The sequence below is a fragment of the Centroberyx affinis genome, unplaced genomic scaffold (assembly GCF_046629955.1).
Source record: "Centroberyx affinis isolate AG114_WGS23_722 - 3 ecotype Tasmania unplaced genomic scaffold, CSIRO-AGI_Caff_v1 ptg003357l_1, whole genome shotgun sequence".
Lineage (NCBI taxonomy): Eukaryota > Metazoa > Chordata > Actinopteri > Beryciformes > Berycidae > Centroberyx > Centroberyx affinis.
In genome coordinates, this window is record NW_027281351.1 from 163,098 (window position 1) to 185,709 (window position 22,612).

Genomic DNA, 22,612 nt, shown 5'->3' on the forward strand with positions numbered 1-22,612 from the left:
ATTTTAGTGCAAATCAGATAGATAATCTGGCACGTCAGGTTAAGTGGATTTAGGGCAGGCAGTGAAATTTGGGCACAACGATAAAAAGAACGGCTCTCATCTACAACTCAGTTCCCTTCGTTCATACCAAAGAGCCGTTGAAAAGAATCGGATCGTTCGCGAACCCTATTGTATTTGCTGGAATTCTTCTTCCTTCTTTATTTCTTTTTCTCCGCTAAAAGTATCTGCAGCTCAGAAACTGTAAGTCCTACAGCAACCATATTTGGCAGGTGGGCTCCTAAGGCGCACCGCTACTCAGGCAAGGCAGCCCATGCACATTGGCCAGATGGTGGCGCTATAACAAGCAACTTTACATTTTGGCCAATAACTTCTGAACCGTGTGTCGTAGACTGAAAATTCTTGTGTTCCTAGATTCTTTGGAAGGTGTCGAGTCCAACCATGGATGTATTAAACTATGGATGAGGCATTCAAAGATGGTGGCCCATTCATTCCAATGAAAGTTGCTCACCCAGCGCATACGCCGAAAAAGTTTCTACGACTCCTACTTCCGTGGCCGACAGCACCTGCGCAGTAGTGTTTTTCTTGGCCCCGCCTATCCCACATGAACGAGTCAAGTGCCGTTCTCGTAGCGACCGTGACGACAGCGCGTTCATGTGCAGCTTTCTAGGTTCTAGGTTCTAGCTTCTGATTGACTGTTGCTGCTGCAGACTCGGCTCTTCGGGGAAACCATCGTCCAGGTATGACTCTATCATTTATTCAATCACAGAACATTTGCTTTATTTGTATAAATCTTACATCCGATGTGAAGTGATTCAGTCTGGATAAAGTTGAGCTAACGTTGGTAATAACGGTTAGCATAACGAGACGAGTCAGCTAACACATCCATGGGTTAACATCAAACAAGTTAACTTAACGTTAGTTAAAGAGAGAAATGTTCGTTAGATCATAGACTAAACTTTGCATTTGTGATTTATGCTCCACTCGTGTTGCTCCACTTGTGTTGAACGTTGTCTTGTGTTTCTCACAGGGAGTCAAGTTCATGCCACACATCGCTAGCCAGGTCCATGTCAAGGGTTTACTCGCGCTTAACCAGATGAGGAGATTTATTTTGAACTTAATTTAGAGCATTTTCGATGTGAGATGGTTCACATCGGTCATCGATGACTTGGTAGCCTTTTCACCTGTACTGGAGCCAGTGCTTCACAAATTAAGTAGTTTTCACCCTGTGCTGTAATCATTATGATGATGTATGCTAACTGTTTTCTGTCAGACACTGAGCCGCAGATACTTACTGCAGTTTCTTCTGTTACAGAAACTCCTGCTCTTCAAGAACCACTGACACTTCTCTGGAAAATGCTCCCAAAGAAATTAACTTATTTATGATGTCTACATGTATTTAACATGTAGAATGGAACGTGTTTTGAAATAAATCTTTACTTTACATATAACAGTTTGTCTTGGATCATCTCTTGAATAAGTCTTAGTTGTCATCACTCTGTAGTCCATTGCCCTCAAATTACTTTTCCATCTCCATCTTACCTTGGTTATTACATTTTACCAGCATTATGTTTTTCGAGTCACATATATCAATATTATGTTACTAACAGTGTGAGTAATTTCTGACAATATATAGACCACATAGTGCAAGTTAACCAACATGCTGTTGCCTCAATGTAGAGATAGTATTACTTGTAGCCATTATCATTCTGCTGCATACTGATTTAATCCATGGGACTGAACTACACTGGATCAAAGGTGGGTCACCTCACAACATTTAGTCATGACATAAATATTGGTACTCTTATCAAACAAAGTCCTATATAAACAGTGTATGTTTGCATTATGCAACTTAGATGTAAGGTTTGCTAGTGGAAAAAAAATCAGTTAAATTATTATCATTGGGAATATTCTAGGTTTGTTGTGTCACACCAAGGTTTACTTGAGTTTGCAAGTGTTACACTATCTAGACTCTGTCATAGCAAAATTTCTATAAGCTTGATCTCCCTATGCAGTGGTTGGAAGAAGACTCAATTCCATTTACATAATACACATTATCAGTAACTCAAGCAGGTTAACTCAAATTGGACATCTAAATATAAATTTACAGACAGTAAAAGAAATTAAAACAACCATCAAATCCCAAATATATTCATAACTTTAATAGGATAAAGAAAAGTACATAGGCATAGTCTGTAAACGGAGAATTTCGAGATGTAAATAAATATACAATAGTAAGTAGGTGCATAGAACTGCATATGCTGGTTAACTACGGCAATGTTATAACGTTATCTAGCTTGCAAGCGACCTATTTAATCAAGAGAGAAACAAAAACAAATTAGAAACCATCCGTTATTGTTCTGAAGTCTTGCCTGTTAAACCTAAGTGTCGGCGGGCGTGTAGGTTGAGTTTAATGTGATATAGTTTGATCACATACAGCTAAAAGCCTCTGCTAACAACCAGCTAGCTGTATAGCTTGTCAACAGTGGAGTAGAAGCGGTGAATGCGCACGGAGCGTTCCCGTGGCCTAGAGGCATGTTCACGGTGCTCCAGAAAATACAGCTTTATACGGCTCTTGGTGGCTTCCAAAGAAAAATGGACCCAATGATTTAAAAATTGATAATTCAAAGACTCCATTTTGACTATGTGTGATACCCAGAAAAATTTTCCCGGAGTTTTACAGGCGCTTCTTTCCCCATGTATCTCTATGGAAAAAAGTCTTTTTGGGCCCCATGGCGTCACGTGACTTGCAATACCGACCTTGGCCACTACGCCAAAATCGCCGCACGGCCCAGAGCTGTTCCTGGGGGCTTGAGTCCAACCCATATATCACTTTCAATGTCCACCATCTTGCATTGTCTGCCATTTTGAATTATTTAAGAAACACCTTTTTTCGCAACTCCTCCTAGGCCATTCATCCAATTCACATGAAACTTGGTGTGGAGAATCTTGGGACTGTCCTCTTTCAAAGTTGTGTAAAGGTTATTGATAGGTCAAATGGTTTGGCTTTTATCGACCAATAAACTTTTAACGAAACACGCCATAACACTAAATTGCCCATAACTCATTAAAGGTCCTATATGTAACTTTTACAAACTTTTTACATGTATAAATCGTTTTTTATTGCCAATGTGTGAACGGGTTGTAATGTAACTTAAAAAATGAGACCTCAGCCGACTTTCTCCGTTGCCTGTAACAGTGTGTAAAGCTACATTCTATGTGAAGGACTCGGGCCGTTTTTTCCGGGAGATTCCAACGGATGTGACGTTATGCGCGCTCCCGTGGCTAGTCTCTTCAGCTTCACTACTTCTATAGCTTGCTTGCTCGTAACGTAATACTTTCTGAGTGGATATGTTAGTTGGCTAGCTTGTCAAATCACTTCACCAGCTAACGTGATCCATGATACTAAGTTATGTAGCTATTATGACAAATAGTGTTGATTTTAGCCAACAATAAATGATGTAACGTTACAAAGCAATGGTGTATAACGATTGCCTTCTACTAGCCAAGAGCGATGCAAGGCAGCGGCGCACACGGGACAAGTTTGCCTTCAGGGCTTTCTGGTAGACAGCCTTAGGGTAACCCTAACCCCTACCTAAACCATAACCTTGGATTTCTGTCAGAAAGGCTTTCTGGCAGAAAGCCCTGAAGGCAAACTTCTCCCGTGTGCGGCAGCAGCGGCCAAATAACGTTATCTAACTGTACACAAAGCTATGCTAAGGTTAGCCAGCTAGCTGTAACTTAGCTACGCTGCATGGATCTGGCGTTTGTACAGTGAACTACAATGCTGATTTACAGTAATGGTGAAATAAACAATGGTAAGCTGTAATGACACAGCAAGGTGAACTACAGTCATTCAGGAAATGATGAATACATATAACGTTACATATTCCGTGTAGTTCACTAACAGTTAGCGTTATTGCAGATAACAGATAGCGACATTGCTGAGCCTCACGGTGAAACTATTGCTGTTTTCACATATGAAAACTGGCTAGCAAGCTAACGCTGACCTATAATGTTATAAATACAGCCAATGTAACGTTATCACCCGACAAAGTTCACACATAATCAGAGTTCCTCCTCACAAAAACACAGCACTGAAAACATACAACTACATATAACTTCAATTAATAGCCCGAGAGAGAGAGCGAGAGAGAGAGAGATGGTCGAGCGAGCGAGCTAGAGAGAGAGAGAGATGGTCGAGCGAGCTAGAGAGAGAGAGAGAGATGGTCGAGCGAGCTAGAGAGAGAGAGAGAGATGGTCGAGCAAGCTAGAAAGTGAATGAAGAGAGGGAGCGGTAGTAGCGAGAAAGCCGGTGAATCAGAGAAATAAAACGTTATTTTCTGATTGTTTCACAGCGGTTACGTTCTAAAGCACAGAGAGAGAGAGGGAGAGAGAGAGAGAGCCCCGTATCAAAATAACGATAGCCTACCTTAGAAAAGATCAACAGAGAAATGTCTTGCTGCTGCTTCTCCTGAGTTTTGTTAAGCAAATTTGACAACTGACAGCTTGAATTTCAGGTCGTACTTTTTTCTCTGTGCCACCATGGCGATCAGCAAATGTGACTGACATTTGAATGCAAGTAAAAAAAAAAAAAAAGAAACTGCTTCCTCATCTATCAACATGATGCCGCCTGTCCATCACGTTCATATGGTCACTGTTTTGGCCGATACACAGGATGCTCGCTCGCGCCTACGGAGTGCGGGCACATGCGCGAGCACGAGCAACAGGATGCTGACTGCAGTTACCTTAACGGCCACAGGTGTCACTAATAACAAGCATTTTCAGAATCTTACAAACAATACCTTTAACCATTCATCAAATTAAGCCAAAATTTTAAACACATGTTGAGAAGTGTTGCGTAAACACACCCCCAAAAGCATTTTCAACTCTACCACTAGTGGGCGCTATACATGCAAAAAGTTTATATCTCGTAACTGGCTACATGGATTCATACGAAATTCAGTTCGCACGATCTAGGTTCATGACTCAGTCGATGCATAAAATTTGGTAATGACTGATTAAAGTGGCCATGGCTTATTACAACAAATCTAAATTTCTAGACATTTCACATTCCAAAATTCAAAAAAATCTAATGTCCTACAGAGCTGAAATTGTTTCAGCACATCCACTGAATTGTGACAAAAGTTTGCCTCACTGCAACCTATGGTCAATTCAGAAGTCCGTCACTCTATATTTTTCAAAATATGCAAAATCAATTAACATCTATATCTCCACAAGTCTTCATTCATACGCTACCAAAATTGACACAGACATTCTGTAGATGGTAGATGGTACATTTTCTATTTCGCCAAATGTTTGATCAAACGTCACCAAAATATTTGACAATACACCTGAAACCAGCAGAATGATGTGATTTTTTTGAGAATTTTATCACTAACATTTTGACTGTTGAAAGCGTTTTAAGTTTAAATAGACAAAAATACCCCCGTTTTGCACATGTGATGTCATTGCCTCAACTTGTGAGGTGTGTGGAAACCATGTCTCCCTAGTGGCGCAGTCAGTAAGTCACCTTCTCTGTGGATATAAAGGGCCTGGTTTCGAATTCCCAGGTGACAAAGTCCTACTTGCCAAAAATGTAGGAATTCATGCACGTGGTATGTTTTCAAGTGCTTATTGAGGTCATATTAAGTTTAAGGTTGCCTATTGTGACCCTGTGAAAATTTATTTTTATTATTATTTTTCTCTGCTAAAAGTGTTTGTGCAGCAAATACCGTAAGACCTACAAACACCAAAAATTGGCAGGTGGGTTCCACTCACTACTCAGTTTTCCCCACTTTGGCACACAGTAAAGTGGAAGTTGGCAGAGTGGTAAAGCTCAGGTCTTTGGATCACAAGGTTATGAGTGTAAGACCCTGATGAACTGTGACCATTTTGAAGTTTCATGAAAAGTAAATCAACACTAAATCACACAGTGCAGAAAACTGAATGTCATCACTGATTGGGGTGTGGCCAGACCTTTCAACCCATGGAGAGCAGTGCAGCAGCGGCTTTCTGGGCCATGTGATTTAGTATTGTTTTATTCGTTAATGGAGAGTATTACAATGTTTTATAAAGTGATTAGCACTGTCAATCATAGGCTGCAGTATCACAATACTTCTCCCTTTAGTTATTTTCTCCTCAGTAACCCTGTAACAGGAGTTTAGCTCAGTAGGTAAAGTGTCTGCCTCTCGTTGTGGAAAGTTGTAGGTTAAAATCCAGGCTTGTCCTTTCTGAAATCATTAGTTATCAAGAACAAGTGTTATGTGTTCTAATAGAAAGTCATTGTGAATAACTTCAACAATGTGATTGCAATGAAATGGTGAACTTGACAGAAGTCATGGGCCAACACAAAAGCCGGTGTTAGACTGCATGTTTGATCTTCACAACATGTCAGTTTTTGTGTGTCTTTCCACCTTCTGTAATGTTTTGTCTGTCTGTCTTATCAAATTATGCTTGGACCCCTCAGTCGCCGCTTGCGGCTATATTATTGTATTGTCCTTGCCAATTATTCTATTGCCAAAGGCACTCCAATCAGTACATGCAACAACACAGACACCAGCAACGTTTCTTATGGGAAGATGTCTGATACTATGACTGCAACTGCTAAGAAATTTATGTTGGACAGAGTTCTTGCAACAGACTATTGAAATTCAAACCAGAAATGGCAGCCTATTGAGATACTACTGGCATTTCCATCAAGCCCTTTTATGTGAAAATTGAAGTTTCAAATGGGAATAAGCTGAATGGAAACACCAAATGTTAAAAAAAAAACCTTTTTACGTTCACCTTAGGTGGATTTGTTGGTGTCTCAATAAAGAAGTTCTCTTTCATAGCATTCAATCACCTCTTCTCACTTCGGAAGTATTATCTCTCCCCCGTTGCTTCAGCTAACTAGCTTAACCGTTCGCAGATCGGAGCCAACAACTCCATTGCCAAACGCTGATTTTCTGGAGCTGCTTTCAGGTTTCGCTTACCTTCTCCATAGGTAAGACGTTTAGAGATTATCACTCTAGCTCAGGGGTACTCAAACTCTTTTATTAAAGGTCCACTTGAATTTTACACAAGTTCAATAGTCCAGAACAATGCCAGTTAAACGCACTGACATAGATCAACATCCATAACTTGTCCATAACATAAACTTAACATTACGTTATGTTTAAGTTTATAAACATAAACTTAAACATAACGTAACATACACACACTCAATAGTACAGTATGGTGGCTTGAATCAGTGGCATTGTTTGCCTGTAACCAATGCCTTGAACCTGGGCGCAAATGGTGTGATTTCCAGGCGGAGGCACTGACCCAAGTGTTCATTGGTCAAACTGCTGCGGTAGAAGTTTTTCACAATGTTCATCATGGAAAATCAAGACTTGCATATGTGAAATAGCAGTAACGTTCACAGGTTCCAGGCCTCTGACTGACAGTGACAATTCATTGTCATAGGAATGACATTATGTGATATGCTTCATGTGATTGGACCAGAGTGAGCGCATCCACAGAAACTGATGACGGGCGCGCGGCACACACAAACACACACAAGCGGCTCCGTGAAAGTAAAAATCAAGGATGGTTAACTTGCGCTCTGCAATGTGTGTCACACATGCGCTTGTGCACACAAGTAAATATATGCACGTTCAATCACACAATGCCTCAGACACAAGAAAATATATTCCTACATTAACTAACGTTACATTAACTTATGTCTAATGTGACACAAAGTCTGGTCCGGATTGATTTGTAGTTCATTTCGGATCCGGACCTCTGTCCAGAGTTTGAGAAGCCCTGCTCTAGCCTGTCTCTTGTGCAGACGCTTGTGCGACACTGCACCCTGTTCACAGCCAAGAACCTCCGTCGTCGGCAAACCCCAACCCTAACCTGTCAGGCTAGCCTCTCGGAGAGGGACCCTCTTCTCACTGCCGGTACCGAGCTTGGTGCGTGTGATAAGGAAACCCCTAACCCAGCTAGCCAAGGTTGGATATTTCAGACCTGAAGGCTGAGGAGCCACTCCTGATCAATTATGAGGAGGAGGAAGGGTCTGTGGGAGAGTTTCTCATGTCCGATGAGGACGACAATGACTTTCGTTCCCCTGACTCACCATGTCAGTGGCAGTCCCCTTGACATGTCTGCTGCTAAGGGAGTGACGGAAGGTATATCACCCCTTTCCACTCTCAGTGCCGACATACACAATGTGTGCAGGGAAAGCTGGACATTCCCTGGCCTGCTGTCGCAGTGGAGGTCCTCCCGGCTTCTCCGGAGCTCCTGAAGGGAGCATCCATGTTCCATCCATGTTCCAGCAAGACCACCATCCCAGGGGCATCTTCCCTGGACTTTGAGGGGATGGAAAAGCACGCCATGGCGCATCCACCACTGATGGAACCATTGATGGCAGCTCACCTCCACCCAAAACTGTCGGCTGCATCGTCCAAGCCACCGACTCTGCCGTCAAAAGCAGCGTACCAAGCGGAGCTGTCTGTTAACATGGCTGAAAACCCTGATCTAGCCATGTGGGACGAGATCACCACGGTCATTTCCATGTCTAGCGATGCGCTGTCCAGGCGACAGGAAAGTCCATGGCTATGATGGTGTTTTAGGAGCGAGCCAGGTGGCTCAACCTGACCAGCCTGTCTGATAGGGAGGAGGATATCCTAGATGTCTCCGAGGAGATCTTCTGCTTCGCACTGGCTTCCATGCAGAAGCAGTGTGAGGCAAAGCAGAGGGAGGATGAGGTGTTGCAGCTCTGTCTCCCATGGAAGGTGCGCAGTCTCCCACACAAACCTTGGTCTCCAGGCCTGTAGCGATGTAGCGGTGGATGATTAACTTAGAAGAATTGGAATTAAATGGATACATGTGTGGATTCAATATAAAAATACAAATGGATTAGAATGGGAAATAAAGATATATGCGTAACAAGTGTCGGCCTCCCGACCACTTTGTCACAAGGAAATCATGCATATTTGTAAATTTGTATTTTTAATGATATATTTATGAGTTAAATGCCAAAAAGGAAAACAAATCTGTAAATTAATGCACATTCAACATTTCAAATGCAGTTTTTTTGTACAAACATTCTTATTTTTTTTTAAATTTTTAAATATTTTTGTGGGGTGATTCTCCTCAAATTTACACTGGATAACACCACTCAGACACTGTGGACATTGAGACACTTTTAATTGTTTTATATTTACATTGTTATATTGTTATGTATATTGCCTATAAACTTTCTGCAATATTCTTATTCTATTTTATTACCTTCTCTGTACTGTACATTGCTGTTGTGACACCCGAATTTCCCCTAGGGGATCAATAGCGCATCCTTATCCTTCAGTCGAAAATGTCTCCCATTTATTCAGATGACAGTGATGGTTTTGAGTCATTTGTTTGTGCATGGGAAAATACATTTGCAGTTACCCTTGCTTATTTCTTAGACACATTTATCTTGTTCTCTGCATTCAATTCTGAGGCTAATCTAACCCCATAATACAGTCACCTGCACACCACCACCACATAAATATACACACCTATTTGAGTTGCAAAGAGAGGAACACTTTGCTTTTTCATTTAACCTGATGTCATCCTAGATCAGTGGTTCTCAAACTTATCTCAAGAAAATATATTTTATGTTGAAAAAAAGGCAGAGTCTGAGGTCATGAAAATTTATTTCTTATATTGTCACCAATTGAAGCTCTTGTTTCATCAAATGAATTGAACAATTACGGTGGAGAATGAATGGTTAGGTAGAACAAATGGAAATTGTCATTTATTTTTGGCCTGAAAGAGAGAATAAGATGTGTCGGATTTCGGGCAGAGAACGAGGCTGTGTGCGACACCCACCCTGCAGAGCGGGGTGGTGGGACACATGAATAGGGAGGACAGATAAGTACCGTATATACTGAAAGGAAGTAAAGTGATGAGAGTTGGGGGAAATAAAATTCTCACTCATCGATGACGTATGGGGCTGATTTTGGTACAGTTTAAGTGCGGATGTGGTTGGTCACTTGATTAAACAGAGCGTAAATACAGCTTTTTGCTTTATAAACAATGGCATCTCTATCATTATTTACTCAATTCTATTTTCTTCCACAGCTTAAATCTTATTGCCTTGTCTTCAACTTTTAAAAATATATAGTATGTACTACTATTTCCTACCTAGATATGTTCCTTGATATGTTCTTTCACTGAACATATCAAGCAGTAATGTTTGGTCCAAAGGGATTGATAGTAATGGTTCTGCATTTTCTGCTCTGTATCAACTTCATCATTGTCTTCCAGGATACCAGTGAATGTGTTCTTTCATCAACAAGTCACAGCATTAACAAGTCACAAGAAGTTTTCTCAATCACACATTTAGTTGCTTCGTGTCTGATTCATAAAGAAAAACTATGAGCAGTACTCTTTAGTAATTCACTTGATAAAAAGTAATAAAATCAAAACAACCAGTTGATGGTAAACAGCAAACATTTGTCAATGGACACTTAAGGTTTTCTTTTTCTCTGACTAACAACACTGACCAGTCTAATGAAAATGGGCCTAACGAACCTTTGGGAATCATTAATATAGGTAACTGGCAAACCTCATGTAGAAAGAATACAAAGACATTTGCCTGCTGTATCACCTATCATAGCAGGAATATTCCCCTGGAGGAATGGAGGTTTATCTACAAGGGCTTTGAGGATTAATTGAACCTGTAGTATGAGCCATAACATTTTAATCTTTAATGGGCTTAAAGGAAAAATCCACCCTTGAGTTACACTGTTATACATAATCAACCTGTGATGTTCAATGCATTCCAGGATATATTTTGTGACGAAGAGCAGTCATTTTTAACCTTTTGGCTATATCCACTTTCTCTCAACCTGCCTTGTCACCTTGTATTTCGAATATGTGTCTGCGGGCATCCTGCTGGCTCAGTGGTCTAAGGCGCGTACTTGAAACCGCAACGTCCCGGGTTTGAATCCAGCCTGACCTTTGTCATGTGTGATCCCCCTCTCTCTCACCTAATTTTTCCTGTCTATCTCCATTGTCAACTTACAAATAAAGGCAAACATGGTAAAAAAAAGATTTGAATGTGTCTGCAACACCAACCTTCATCTCAAGAATTTGTCCCAAAACTATGGGACTCACATTGCTCAGCATCTCTTTTTTCAAAAGTGCAAACTTGATTTGATGTGTCCATTTGTGCAGTTCTAGTTAGAGTCCAGCAGGTAGCAGTGTAAGTTGTCAGACAAGGAGAGGATTGTCTAGCACAGCCACTCCTGCCGCTACGCCCCGTCAGAGTGTTCTGTGCTCTTGGTCCTCAGCAGATGACCCACACACTCATTCATCACCATGTCTTCACCCTGCCTGTAAGGATTCACAGAGAGGAATAGGAGCTAAGACCACAAAATCTTCACAAAACATGTTACAGTTGAAGAGCCAAATGCGTGTGTGCGACATTTCTTTCATGGAAAAACTGTTCTAACATTGAGATCTTGCATGAATCCCATCAGGAAGAAGAGGGTATAGGGTCTATTCACTTTCAAACTTATTTCATGTTGCCTTCCAACAAATTAAGATTAAATTGGATATAACAGTTGGATATATGGACAGACAGACAAGTAAATGAATATATATATATATTATTCCAGTACAATAATGATTATGTACCTGACATATGCTCCAAACACTCCCAGTTCACTGAGACATTTGCAGAGTTGGAGCGGAGCATCTCGTCTCAGCAGGTAGTTGTCTACAGGGCTGGGATGGATCAAATCCATCAGAATATATGCCGTCCTCTCTGTACTCCCCTTCGCTCCCTCCAGGACCTTGCAGATCTCTGATCCGTAGATGTTGTTACCCTATAAAAGTTACGTTACCTATTTATGAGACTGACTTTTAGATGTTGTAGGAATACTTATGGTATCACTTGTGCCACCTCATGAAAAAAAATTTCATAATCAGTGACACTGCGTGTAAAGACCCCATATTTTTGCCATTAATATTATCCCACATGGGAGGACATCCCCATACACTAGTACTTAGTTACTTAGTTAACTTACATGCGTACACCCAAACAAACTCTACAATTCTCCATATTGTTCACAGAGGTAACTGCTAAAATAATAGCTCCAACACAGTTGCTTTAGGGTACTGACCCAGCAGGAACATCCACAACAGCTCCAGTGCACCTTGGCATAGACTGTGAAGATGTCTGGCACTGCACTATTTCATCATTAAGGATGCGTTTCTCTGTGGAAAGCACCACTCCAGAATCTGCTCTCAGTGACCAATATGGCAGTGGTTTATAATTAAAATTTACATTTTCATGCTCAAACCATTCAGTGACATCTAGTGTCAAGAAAATGCACCCCAACTTTAATCCTTTAATCCATCCCTTTAATAAAGGCATTTCCTTTCAGTATTCGGCAGCCATGGGGAAATCTCCATATGATAAAGAGGGTTATAACAGTACCTCCTCCCTCTCGCTGAGGCTTCAAGACAAACTGGTCTGGTGCAGCCAAAGCCATTGCCACCGTTTTGTCACCCTCTGGGCCCTGGAGGCAACAACAAGGACAGCAAAGTGACAAACGTGAAAACAATAAAACAAAGGCTAGACTGGTATACACAGGATTTTCATTAAAAAGGAAAAATGTACAGTTAAATAAGAAAAAAGGATACCATGCTAGGACATATCAGCAGATTATGAATGTCTACAATCCAAAACACTGTAAATACAAAGTAGGTTTTGAGGGATTATAACAGTATGGGAATTATCCTTTAATGTAAAGGTCCACCCTCAGTTACTCTTACACTGTATATCATCAACCTGTGATGTTCAATCCGTTCCAGGAGTTATTTTGTGATGAATGTTGTAATTTACCTTTTTGTTGTATGCAGTTTCCCTCAACCTGCCTCGTTCAGTTCTATTCAACTTCAGTTAGTGATTTCCTACATTTCCCAGAATGACTTTCGACAGCCCCCAGAGAACTTGAGTTATGCATCGTTTGCTTTGTTTTGATGAAATGGTGCAGAATAAACACTGATAGAACCAGAAACACTTGTAGTGTCCTTTCTACCCTTAAAGAGAGAACATTGCTACAATTTAAGCAAGCTTATTTTCTATTTCCAAGTCCTACTTTTCAAGAATCTTTCATATACATTCACCTACAACTGTTAGCTACATTAACACTGACGTCAAACCTTAAATCATACAGACCCTTTTTCCTTCATTCTAATCACAAACTTACCAAGATGGTGTCGTGTGTTCTAAATGTTGTTCAAGAGGCTTTTCCACCACTCCAAAAGAAAAAAAGGGGATGAAACACTTTTGCAGTATGTGTCATTCCCTCACCATGTCTAGAGTGTAGAGGCCAGCGAAGGTGGCTCTGATCTGCTCCACCACTTGGGGCTGGTCGGGGAAGAACCTCTCCAGAACTCCGGGTCGGGCCAGTTCCTGTTGGACCTTCTTGGTTCCAGCCAGATGGGTGCCGATGTCTGGACACTTCACAGCCAGAGAGCGCTCCAGGAGAAGACGAGCATCCCAACTCTACAGGTTTAAAAAATAAAAAAATGAAGTGAAGGCCAGGATACACGTGAAGTGTTGTGAAGTATATCAGGAATGTCAAATAAAAATCAAACAGTATCCTTACGAAATAACTGTGTGACTTCAAAAAACACCATTGGTCACAACTGTTGTCAAAATTGCCCAATCACCTGGCTTCTAAATGTTGTCCATGTATCATGGCTACTACAGGAATGTAACAGTTATGTTCACAGGCCACAGTGGCTAGTAAATCCCCAAATTCATCAGCTGCTATCAGTATTTAAGATTTTTAAAACAGAACAGAAACAATGGGTGATTACTATGATAAACATACTAGCCACAGCCAGCTTTTACAAGCATTTGGCTGGAGGCTGTTGCTTATTTCCCAGCATGATTCATGGCCTATCTTCTTGTTTATGTTTTGACTGAACTGAAAAAAATTATCTTAAACTGGTTGACTACAAATAAGTGATAGATAAACATGAGTTTTGTAAGTATCTTGAAGCTGTAGCAGTATTGTTTACAATGGTAATGTTTGTAAATATTGAAGTGATGTATTACTAGATGTAGTTCTCAATATTCAAATTCCCTTGCCTACTAAGCTCACCTAAAACTTGGTGTTGCCTGCATAAAGCACATTTTTTGTGTCTTGGCTACACATCATCATCTAAAACCTGTTGCAGACAATCTCAGAATTTTAGATCTAGTAATAAAGGTGTTAAAAATAAGTAAGTCAAGACCTGTTCAGAGATGTAACTCTGAGGCATGTAGCCATCCCTGAAATACACCACCGCAACTTCTTGGCCATCTCTGAAAAGAATGTAATATAAATGCACAGTAAATACAACTGACAATTCTTATAATTACCTCTTACTGCTATGTACAACATATGGTTTTATTGTGTCTATAAGAAGAGATTTTCTATGATTTACTTTTAAAAGGATAAATCAGACTTACACAAAAAGCTTCTTGTCCTGATCGAGGGACCCCATTTTACCCACATCTTGAAACCGTCTTCTTATTGTAGGAATTTTTCTGAAACACATTTAACATAATTTCACTGTTTACTCAGCTTGTTACAAAAACAACTGCATACCATTCACAATACAGTCCTATCTCCTCCAATTTTAAAGTGCACGATGGTCAAACCTTTCATACCACTGAAAGTGCAGTAAGGTAAATTCAAACTGGACAGTGGATGCCAGGGAAAGGCAAACGGCGTCAAAGTTACAGACTTGGATACATTTACCATGTAAATATACTGTACCTACTAGGATGTAGACCATTGGGTGACTGATACTTCTTGGAAAATAGCCCTCAAGTATTCATTACTTACCGCTTCCACAGTTCATTCTCAACATATCTATGGTCGAAGATGTTTCTTTGGCCCTCTTCAACCAAGAACATGACGACTGCTCTGAAATGACAAGGGTTGCTCCTGTCAAAAACTCTCAATGGTTTCTTTTCTGTTATTGCTTAATCAACATAAACATTGTACTGAACATTTGGATAAACTGTGTAAAACTTGTTGAACTGCCATAATTACGACTAATATTAAGAAAGTCAAATTTAACAAAATTTAAAATTATCATTCCAGTTTTTCGTAGGCTAATCTTGTCATGGCAATTAAGTTAAAAAAAAAAGCACATTAGGGCCTACTGTCCATTGTCACCTACTTAAGTTTGCTTAAAGCTGTCACACTAATCACTATTAACAGCATTAAATCACACTGGCTATCTATCTGTGTGTATTGTTAGGTGTGTTTCAGTGTTGGCGATATTCAGTTGCTGCCAACATACTCTGTCTATTGCCACAAAAATAGTTTTCAGAGGGTTTTACATTAAAAATACTTTTTAATCATAACTGAATTTCTACTCTTAATACCAAAGAAATCTGAGACTTGTTATGTCTTCTTGAAAAAGGGATTTATAGTTTCTGCAAAATAAATGCACCATCATAAAATACTTATGATTGAAAACATGATAAGCTCACATTGTTAAGCTGTTATCTAAAAACTACAAAATGTTTGGTGCCATTTTAGACAGTCACAGTTGTCTTGCACACAACACAATAAATAGAAAATAGAGAAGTGGACCCAGGTAAGATGGCTGCCATATGGTCCCATTCCAGAATAGGAATTCTGTATGACAGGCCCCCTCTACTGTTTTATCTCTAAGCATAAGGGAATATTAACCTGACAGGTCGTTCCACAATGCTTAATTCATCTGACCTGTTCAATACCTACCTCTCTGATCCATACAGCTCCCAGGCCTTGGCTAGCCCCCTGGCCAGACCTGCTGCAGGGTTGTTGTCCAGGATACGCTGGCTCTCCTCCAGCCGGCCAGCCACCTTAAGGATGTGTCTGAGGAGGAGGAGGGCGAGGAAGACGTTAAGTAGAGAATAGGGAGAGAAAAAGAGGGAGGACAAGAAGAAAGTTCATCACATCTCAAGACCCAAACTAAATAGGCAACACAATGTATGGGAAGAACCGGTATGCTGATCGACTGACCGGTGGACGTCTGGCATGCCTGAGGAGAGACCTCCAAAACTGGCAGCAATGGTGTTGATCTCTATCTGCTTCAGAGAAGAAGTCCCATCCTGTCTCTGGTCCAGCATGTAGTCGGACCGGTTCAGACCCAGCACAACGGACTGGGGAGAACACACAGAATTCCCACTTACACTGCTACTAACGCATTAACTGTAAAGGCTATTGATTAGGGATGGACCAGAATAATCAATTACTTGGTCAACAGCCAACTATTCCACTAGGCTTATTGATGGGTTTTTTTTGTACTGCTGAAATTCATATAATAACATCAGCCAATAATATTTGGTATGGGGTCTGACATTGTTTTTTTTAACCTCTTAGATAAAAGTAATTACTAATTGGCTATGTAGCTAATGACCAGCATCAGTAAGGCTGAGTACTTTATATTAAAGACTGAAAGAGGTCTGTTTTCTCTTGCACCAACATACCTGAGACCTTCCTTCTTTCAGGGTCTGTCTGTAGATACCAAACAGCCTCCTAGTGAAATCATCCACTGCAATGGTGCTAAGAACAAACAAAAAAAAGACAAGAAAACAATTTCATCAAAATGTTACACTGCTGCTCAATTCTATTAATGAAGCTTATATGTAGATAGATCCAATCATGGAAGAGAGAAATACTGGAGAAGGGACGAGTCAAGTCTTTGTTTTTGATGATCTTTGTGAGAAGTTTTGTCCAGCGCTGCTGTCCTGCAATCTGAACCTAGACTGCATGGCCAAACGAACCTATTTCCAAACTGCTTGGGAGGTCACAATAGCTCATAAGCTCATATCCTACCTAGCGAGAGCCTCCTCCAGAAAGCCTGGGTCCTGGCTGATCTTGTCCACCAGCGTGTTGAAGTGAGTTTGCACTGCCAGAGCCTGGTGGAACACAGCTTTGGGCACAGGCGAGGGGAAGAGTGTGAATGAAGCGTAGGTCACCACCTGAAAAACATTATAAAAGGTGCGCAAAAGAACTTTGACACCAATAAACTAAAAATTTTCCCAATAGTAAGAGCATCAAAGCGTTTTATGTGACATGTGGGGAATGGAAACAAACATTTAAGCCACAGATCCCTCATCTGCACACACAGGCTCGATAAAGATCTATCCACAAAGCTTCTCCCAAAGCACAACAAATTCCTAGCATGACTTTGCATTGTATGTCATGTCTGTTTGGACAGCACTGGCTCAACAGCTCATTGGTATCTCTGTCCCTCTCACTGGCTACTACTCGTTTCATTTGCTCTTGCGGACCAATTAGTCAAATCAGGAAAATGCACACTCAGTTATGCTCTTTCCTTATTGTGCATTTAGGTTCAACAACTTTGCTGCACTACTATTAGGTGGCCGATTTAAGCAATTTGATCGTTAGCTGCAATGGCAATGGTGTTTCATTGTTCAGCGGGACATACTGCAGCGCTTGTACATATACATGTTTCGCTGTTGATGGTTGCTGTTGCCCAAAAGTTCAGGTACAACTGACTTTTTTCCATACTGGTTTATGAAGGCAATCCTGGTAAACAGACAATGTTTCTCTGCTCATAGAAAGTAAATTAACTTCCCATGACTGCTTTCTCAAGCTGCAGGCGGATTGTAGATATGAACAGGCCTAGAGCATTTACTCTTAACTAACCAGTCACTCCAGTGCAATCTAGTCTTGTTCATCACATCAGATAAATTCAATGCTCATGCAGTACACAACTGTGATCCTAGAGGCTGGACCTCATGATGAAGATGCATCATTCAACCAAGTTTAATCAAAATCAGACCAGTGGTGTCTGGCATATCACTTGATAGCACATTTTGGAAAGACACAGCCCAATCCTATCAATCATAATAAGCATTTGATTGTACAGGTAAGTTATGCAGGCAAGTTTTCCTTGGGCTGAATGTGTTTCACAGAGGGCGGTGCTACATTTAGGTTACTTCATGAAAATCAGGAAAGTCACCTCTCACCTCTGATGAGTTGGGGGTCTCTTTAATCCGCATTAAGACGCCATGTAGAAGAGCTGCATCTTTTGCCACATCCGCCAAGTCCTTTATCAGTGCTGTGTTCATTAACACCTCCTCTGGTATCCCCTGGGCCATTGTTATTCACCTGAGATATGACAAATAGTCAAAATCACAAACACACCAAACAACAGGTTGGAGGGGAACACATCCTAATGCAGTATTACCATGATTTTTACATAAATCTGTATACTCAGTTTGCTATGAAATTAGCTAAATTGTCTCAAGGGCTACCTAGCAAATAATAATAATGACACTCTGAACAATAACAGTAAAAAATAATAATTATAAATAAATACACCGCACTTATCCAAAAGCAGAGTCTACAAAGTGCTTTACAAGAAGGGATAAAAACAAAAAATAGTAACGATACAAGATTAATTAAAAAAAACCCAAATGTATTTTTTGTGTAATACTGATAAGCTTTTCAGTTGACAACATGCACTCTCGGCTAACGTCCAGTGGCTAGCTAGCTAACTAGCTAACGTGTTTCACCAGTTTTTGTTTTTCTGCTCCGAGGGATTCACAAGCAGAATGCCTACATTTCCACTAACTGAATAAGGTTACCGCTGCCCGTCTTACCTCCGTAACGCTACAGGGACGACTCTTTAAAATAGCAAAACCCTCCGTCTGTAAAGACTGTACTGGGTCTGAAGCTGAATCAATCTGACCTGACACACTACACACACACCTCCTCTGCCTCGTACCTCAACTAGGACTTGTCGAAACATGCCATTGGCTAGACAGGGCCATGTGCTTACGTAAGCCAATCAGTGTTCACTACTTTGATTACGTATACCGGAAGTAACAAAACTTACATCTGTAGTTTTGAAAACACAAATTGATACTCCACCACAATCTAAACTATGTGTTGCATTAGCTTTAGCTTTAGTTTTAGTTTCGATTCAGCAAGTTTGAAACAGTTTTCAGTCTGATCGTTTGTTGAATAAACATAATAAATCGGTGCTGGTGGCTGGTGCAGTAGCTCTAGCTTTACATGTCGACTTCTGTGCACGTTTTACACAATGGTATGTTGTGCACAAGAGTTGATACTTGGTCACCATGACGTAGGCATTTTCTTACAGGACGGCCATATATATATATATATGTATATAGTAGACAAGAGATGGAACTTCCATCATCCCTAACTGATAATTTCAACATGTTAAGAATATATCAACTCGAAATGTAATAATGAAAAGTATGAAAATATATGAATTACAGGATTATGAAGACATTACATTATAGAGACAATGAAAAAATCAAGGAAATATATATATAAAAATAATATGAAAATACCCCCAAAAAATAAATACATAGGTTGTGAAATAAATGTTTGTTTTTGGGGTTTTTTAAATGCCCATATATATACAATATATAATATAAATGACAATGCAAAAGTCTAGGAATTTCTCCAACTGTGACTCTGCACCAGCAGATGGCGCTAAAGAGCTTTCTGGTACAATCAGCTGAAACGCTTCCCCGAGAGGAGCCAGCCAAACTTCCTTTAGACTTCCTGGTCCTTCTGTCTGGACTTCCTGCACACAGGCTTGTCATCCTGTAGACTTTCAGCTCACAGGCCTTCAAGCTAATCAGCCCATTCTGCTGAGGTCAGGTCTCTTATGTGTCTTTCATTTTCTTATTTAGGCATTTAGGCAGAAGAGAACTGAGTATGAGATGATTCAACAGGGCTGCATGGATATGATGACTCAATATAAGAGAGAGAGAGAGAGAGAGAGTATATTTGAATATATTTGGATAATATCACACTGGCAGCACATGGCAAGCGGACAGGCATCAAAAGAGAACAGGAAGCACTGGACTGTAGCTGTGATTTTACAATTTTTGCACTGTGTGTGTGTGTGTGTGTGTGTGTGTGTGTCTACTCTTGTAGATGGCGAGTGGACAGCTGTCCAGGGCGGAGGCGTTGGTGTGCTCAGGCTGCAGGCATGCATGCCACGTGATGCTCTACTCTGACACTAAAGCTCAGCTGTTTGGAAGAATTCCCATCAGACACATCATACTGGTGAGGGAGAGGACTCTGTGTGTGTGTGTGTGTGTGTGTGTGTAGGTGTGGTGTGTAGTGGTGAATAAGTGAGTCCCAGCACGCACAACCGATGCACACCTTCGGGTTTATGTGTCTGCATGTTTGTATGAAAATGCACTTGTGTGTGTGTGTGTGTGTGTGTGTGTGTGTGTGTGTGTGTGTGTGTGTGTGTGCACGGATGCATCAGTGTGTGAGTGTGACTGCCTTTGTCATTCCCCACAGATGCAGATGCGCTTTGACGGTCTGCTGGGTTTCCCTGGCGGGTGAGTCGGAGTCTTTCCTGGTGTTGTTTTTCTTTTATCCTTTACTTACACAGGTAGGTCTAATTCAGTTCGTTTTCAATCTCTCTGGGGGGTTTTTCAAGAGAGACCTGTCAAAAGATATAAGCCTTTATTGCATAATACAAAGCACAATGTGTTACACTTGGAGCAGTCATACCACAAGGACCAACAGTAGTAGTCATGAAATCGAATCAGTATGAGAACCGCTTTTATTTAAAAAAATGCATTACAGCTTGGTGCAACTTGTGTGTGCCAACTTGTGTGTTTTCCATTCCAGAGTAACAATGAAGCAGCATTACATACATGACACATGCTAGACAAATTGCTGACCCAAATTGCATATGGAAAAAACAATAGAATAGGAATTATGTATGGATTTATAACTGCTGCAAAGCATGTGAATGAGGTGAGATCTGACCAAGGTAGGTTACTATCTGGCAGTAGCAAAGACTCCCATGAGTCATATGACTTGGATTCAAGTGTGAGTAAAGTGATACTTCTGATGACTTGAGACTTTGATTTGTATTCCACTGACTTTGACTTCTTGTTGCCTGACTTGAAAAGACACGCAAATGTTTTCATTTTTAATACTTACTGTTGAGTTGATGTGATTGTCATTGTGCTCATCTTATTTAGTGACCTGTGTTGTGCTGTCATCAGCTGCAGGGGGGCGGAATGGCAAAATAGCGTAAACTGAACTTGACTTGATCAGACTTGGCTTGTTTGTGCAAGACTTTGTGAGTTGACTAAAGACGTGCCTTGTCTCTTGCTTGAGACCGATGACTTGTGACTGACTTGTGACTCGAGGCAAGAGTGCCCCACCTCAGCAAAGTGCTTTTGGGGCCTTGAAATTCAATGAGCTCCCAATCTGTTTGATTTATTTACCTCTGATCTCAGGAGTCTCAGGAGAGCAATACAAACTGACATCGCTATTTATCTGGGCTTACATCTGATTCTGACCTTTGACCCCCCCCCCCCCCCCCCAACCTCAGGCTCGTTAACCCCTCGGAGGAGACGCTGGAGGCGGGGCTGAGCAGGGAATTGTGGGAAGAGCTGGGCGTGGCGCTTGCTGTGTCGGTAGAGGATCATGTGGCCTCCTGCCACGCTCCTGCCTCCTCGCCCTCCTCCTCCTCTCGTCTCATCACCCACTTCTACGTGAAGAAGATGGAGGAAGAGCAGATTAAGGAAGTGGAGAGAGCGGCCGCGTCCACGGCAACAGATCATGGACAGGAGGTAATGTGTGTGTGTGTGTGTGTGTGTGTGTGTGTGTGTCCCTTTCCTTGCAGAATGACTGATTGTGACCATTTATCTGATCTCATGCTCTGTTCCCCATCTCCTTCTCTCTCCCTCTCTCTCTCCCTCTCCTTCCCTCCCTCTCTCTCTCCCTCCCTCTCTCTCTCTAGGTGCTGGGAATGGTCCGAGTCCCCGTCTACGCCATGAAGGGCGGGGGAGGTCTCCCCTCCTTCCTGTCGCACTCGTTTATCGGGAACGCTCGCTCTCAGCTGTTGGACGCTCTGCTGCGCTTCGACCTGGCCGCCCCCGAGGAGCTGCGCAAAGCCCTCACACACTCTGTCAAGATCCACACACACACCTCGGGGGACCTGCGGGCGGCCCTCACACACGCAGAGGGAGAGGGGAAACGGTCCTGAAACACACCTGAAAACACACGCTCTCAAACAGACACACACACACACACACACGCTTTGCCTGTAATCGGCCAACTGTTGGACACAACCCTTCACTCGCACACATAATCCTCCACACACACACACACACACACACACTGTCATGCTGATTCTGAGCCAGTGACTCATGATTGCCTACTGTAGATCTAACAGTTTGGAGAAAGCACCATCAAATGCTTCATTAATGGGAATAAAGTAACTCATATCAATAATCATATTAGACCTGACATCTCTCTTATTTGAATCGTGAAATCAAATGGTATGATATGAAAGGAATGGCAATCAACACTCGCCACCATTTTACATCTCAGTGGCATGACAAGGCTCCGCTGCCTTATATGGCAGCGCATGGCAGGCAGTCTGTGGTATTCTGCTATCCGCCAGGTTCAAAGGGGCACAGCCGGCAAGAAAAAAAACAGCCTGTTTTCAATCAGGTGGCGTTCTTCATCTTTCTTAACGTCGCTTCGATTATCGGGGCTTTCATTTAGGAAGATTTAGCCCAGCGCCGGTGCGGGCCGAGGATTCATTATGTCCGTGA

At 41.4% G+C, this 22,612-nt stretch overlaps 2 protein-coding genes across 2 annotated transcripts; one reads left to right on the forward strand and one right to left on the reverse strand.

Moving 5' to 3' along the window:
- Positions 1-9,022: 9,022 nt before the first annotated feature.
- Positions 9,023-18,758, reverse strand: LOC139660665 (glutathione synthetase-like). The gene is made up of 13 exons (XM_071538867.1): positions 18,644-18,758; positions 18,008-18,149; positions 16,848-16,993; positions 16,499-16,574; positions 16,032-16,171; positions 15,768-15,884; positions 14,859-14,939; positions 14,480-14,557; positions 14,263-14,332; positions 13,331-13,525; positions 12,449-12,533; positions 11,647-11,833; positions 9,023-11,343 (listed from the first exon to the last, which is right to left on the reverse strand). Exons 2-13 carry the CDS (start codon positions 18,137-18,139, stop codon positions 11,262-11,264), a joined length of 1,389 nt encoding a protein of 462 aa, XP_071394968.1. The 5' UTR covers positions 18,140-18,149; positions 18,644-18,758; the 3' UTR covers positions 9,023-11,261.
- An 836-nt stretch (positions 18,759-19,594) lies between these two features.
- LOC139660672 (U8 snoRNA-decapping enzyme) lies at positions 19,595-22,257 on the forward strand. Its single transcript, XM_071538877.1, has 5 exons — positions 19,595-19,671; positions 19,956-20,087; positions 20,331-20,371; positions 21,382-21,622; positions 21,793-22,257. The coding sequence occupies exons 2-5, from the start codon at positions 19,956-19,958 to the stop codon at positions 22,036-22,038; spliced, it is 660 nt and encodes a 219-aa protein (XP_071394978.1). The 5' UTR covers positions 19,595-19,671; the 3' UTR covers positions 22,039-22,257.
- Positions 22,258-22,612: the final 355 nt, after the last annotated feature.

What these genes read in the sequence shown, in the direction of transcription:
- LOC139660665 (XM_071538867.1), bottom strand. Translation starts at nt 18,139, where the DNA reads ATGGCCCAGGGGATACCAGAGGAGGTGTTAATGAACACAGCACTGATA. An exon ending in CAGGACAAGAAGCTTTTTGT is followed by an intron (nt 14,333 to 14,479) that starts GTAAGTCTGATT and finishes CATTCTTTTCAG; the next exon opens with AGATGGCCAAGAAGTTGCGG. An exon ending in GTGTTTGGAGCATATGTCAG is followed by an intron (nt 11,344 to 11,646) that starts GTACATAATCAT and finishes GAATCCTTACAG; the next exon opens with GCAGGGTGAAGACATGGTGA.
- LOC139660672 (XM_071538877.1), top strand. Translation starts at nt 19,956, where the DNA reads ATGGCGAGTGGACAGCTGTCCAGGGCGGAGGCGTTGGTGTGCTCAGGC. An exon ending in CTGCTGGGTTTCCCTGGCGG is followed by an intron (nt 20,372 to 21,381) that starts GTGAGTCGGAGT and finishes CCCCAACCTCAG; the next exon opens with GCTCGTTAACCCCTCGGAGG. An exon ending in CAACAGATCATGGACAGGAG is followed by an intron (nt 21,623 to 21,792) that starts GTAATGTGTGTG and finishes CTCTCTCTCTAG; the next exon opens with GTGCTGGGAATGGTCCGAGT.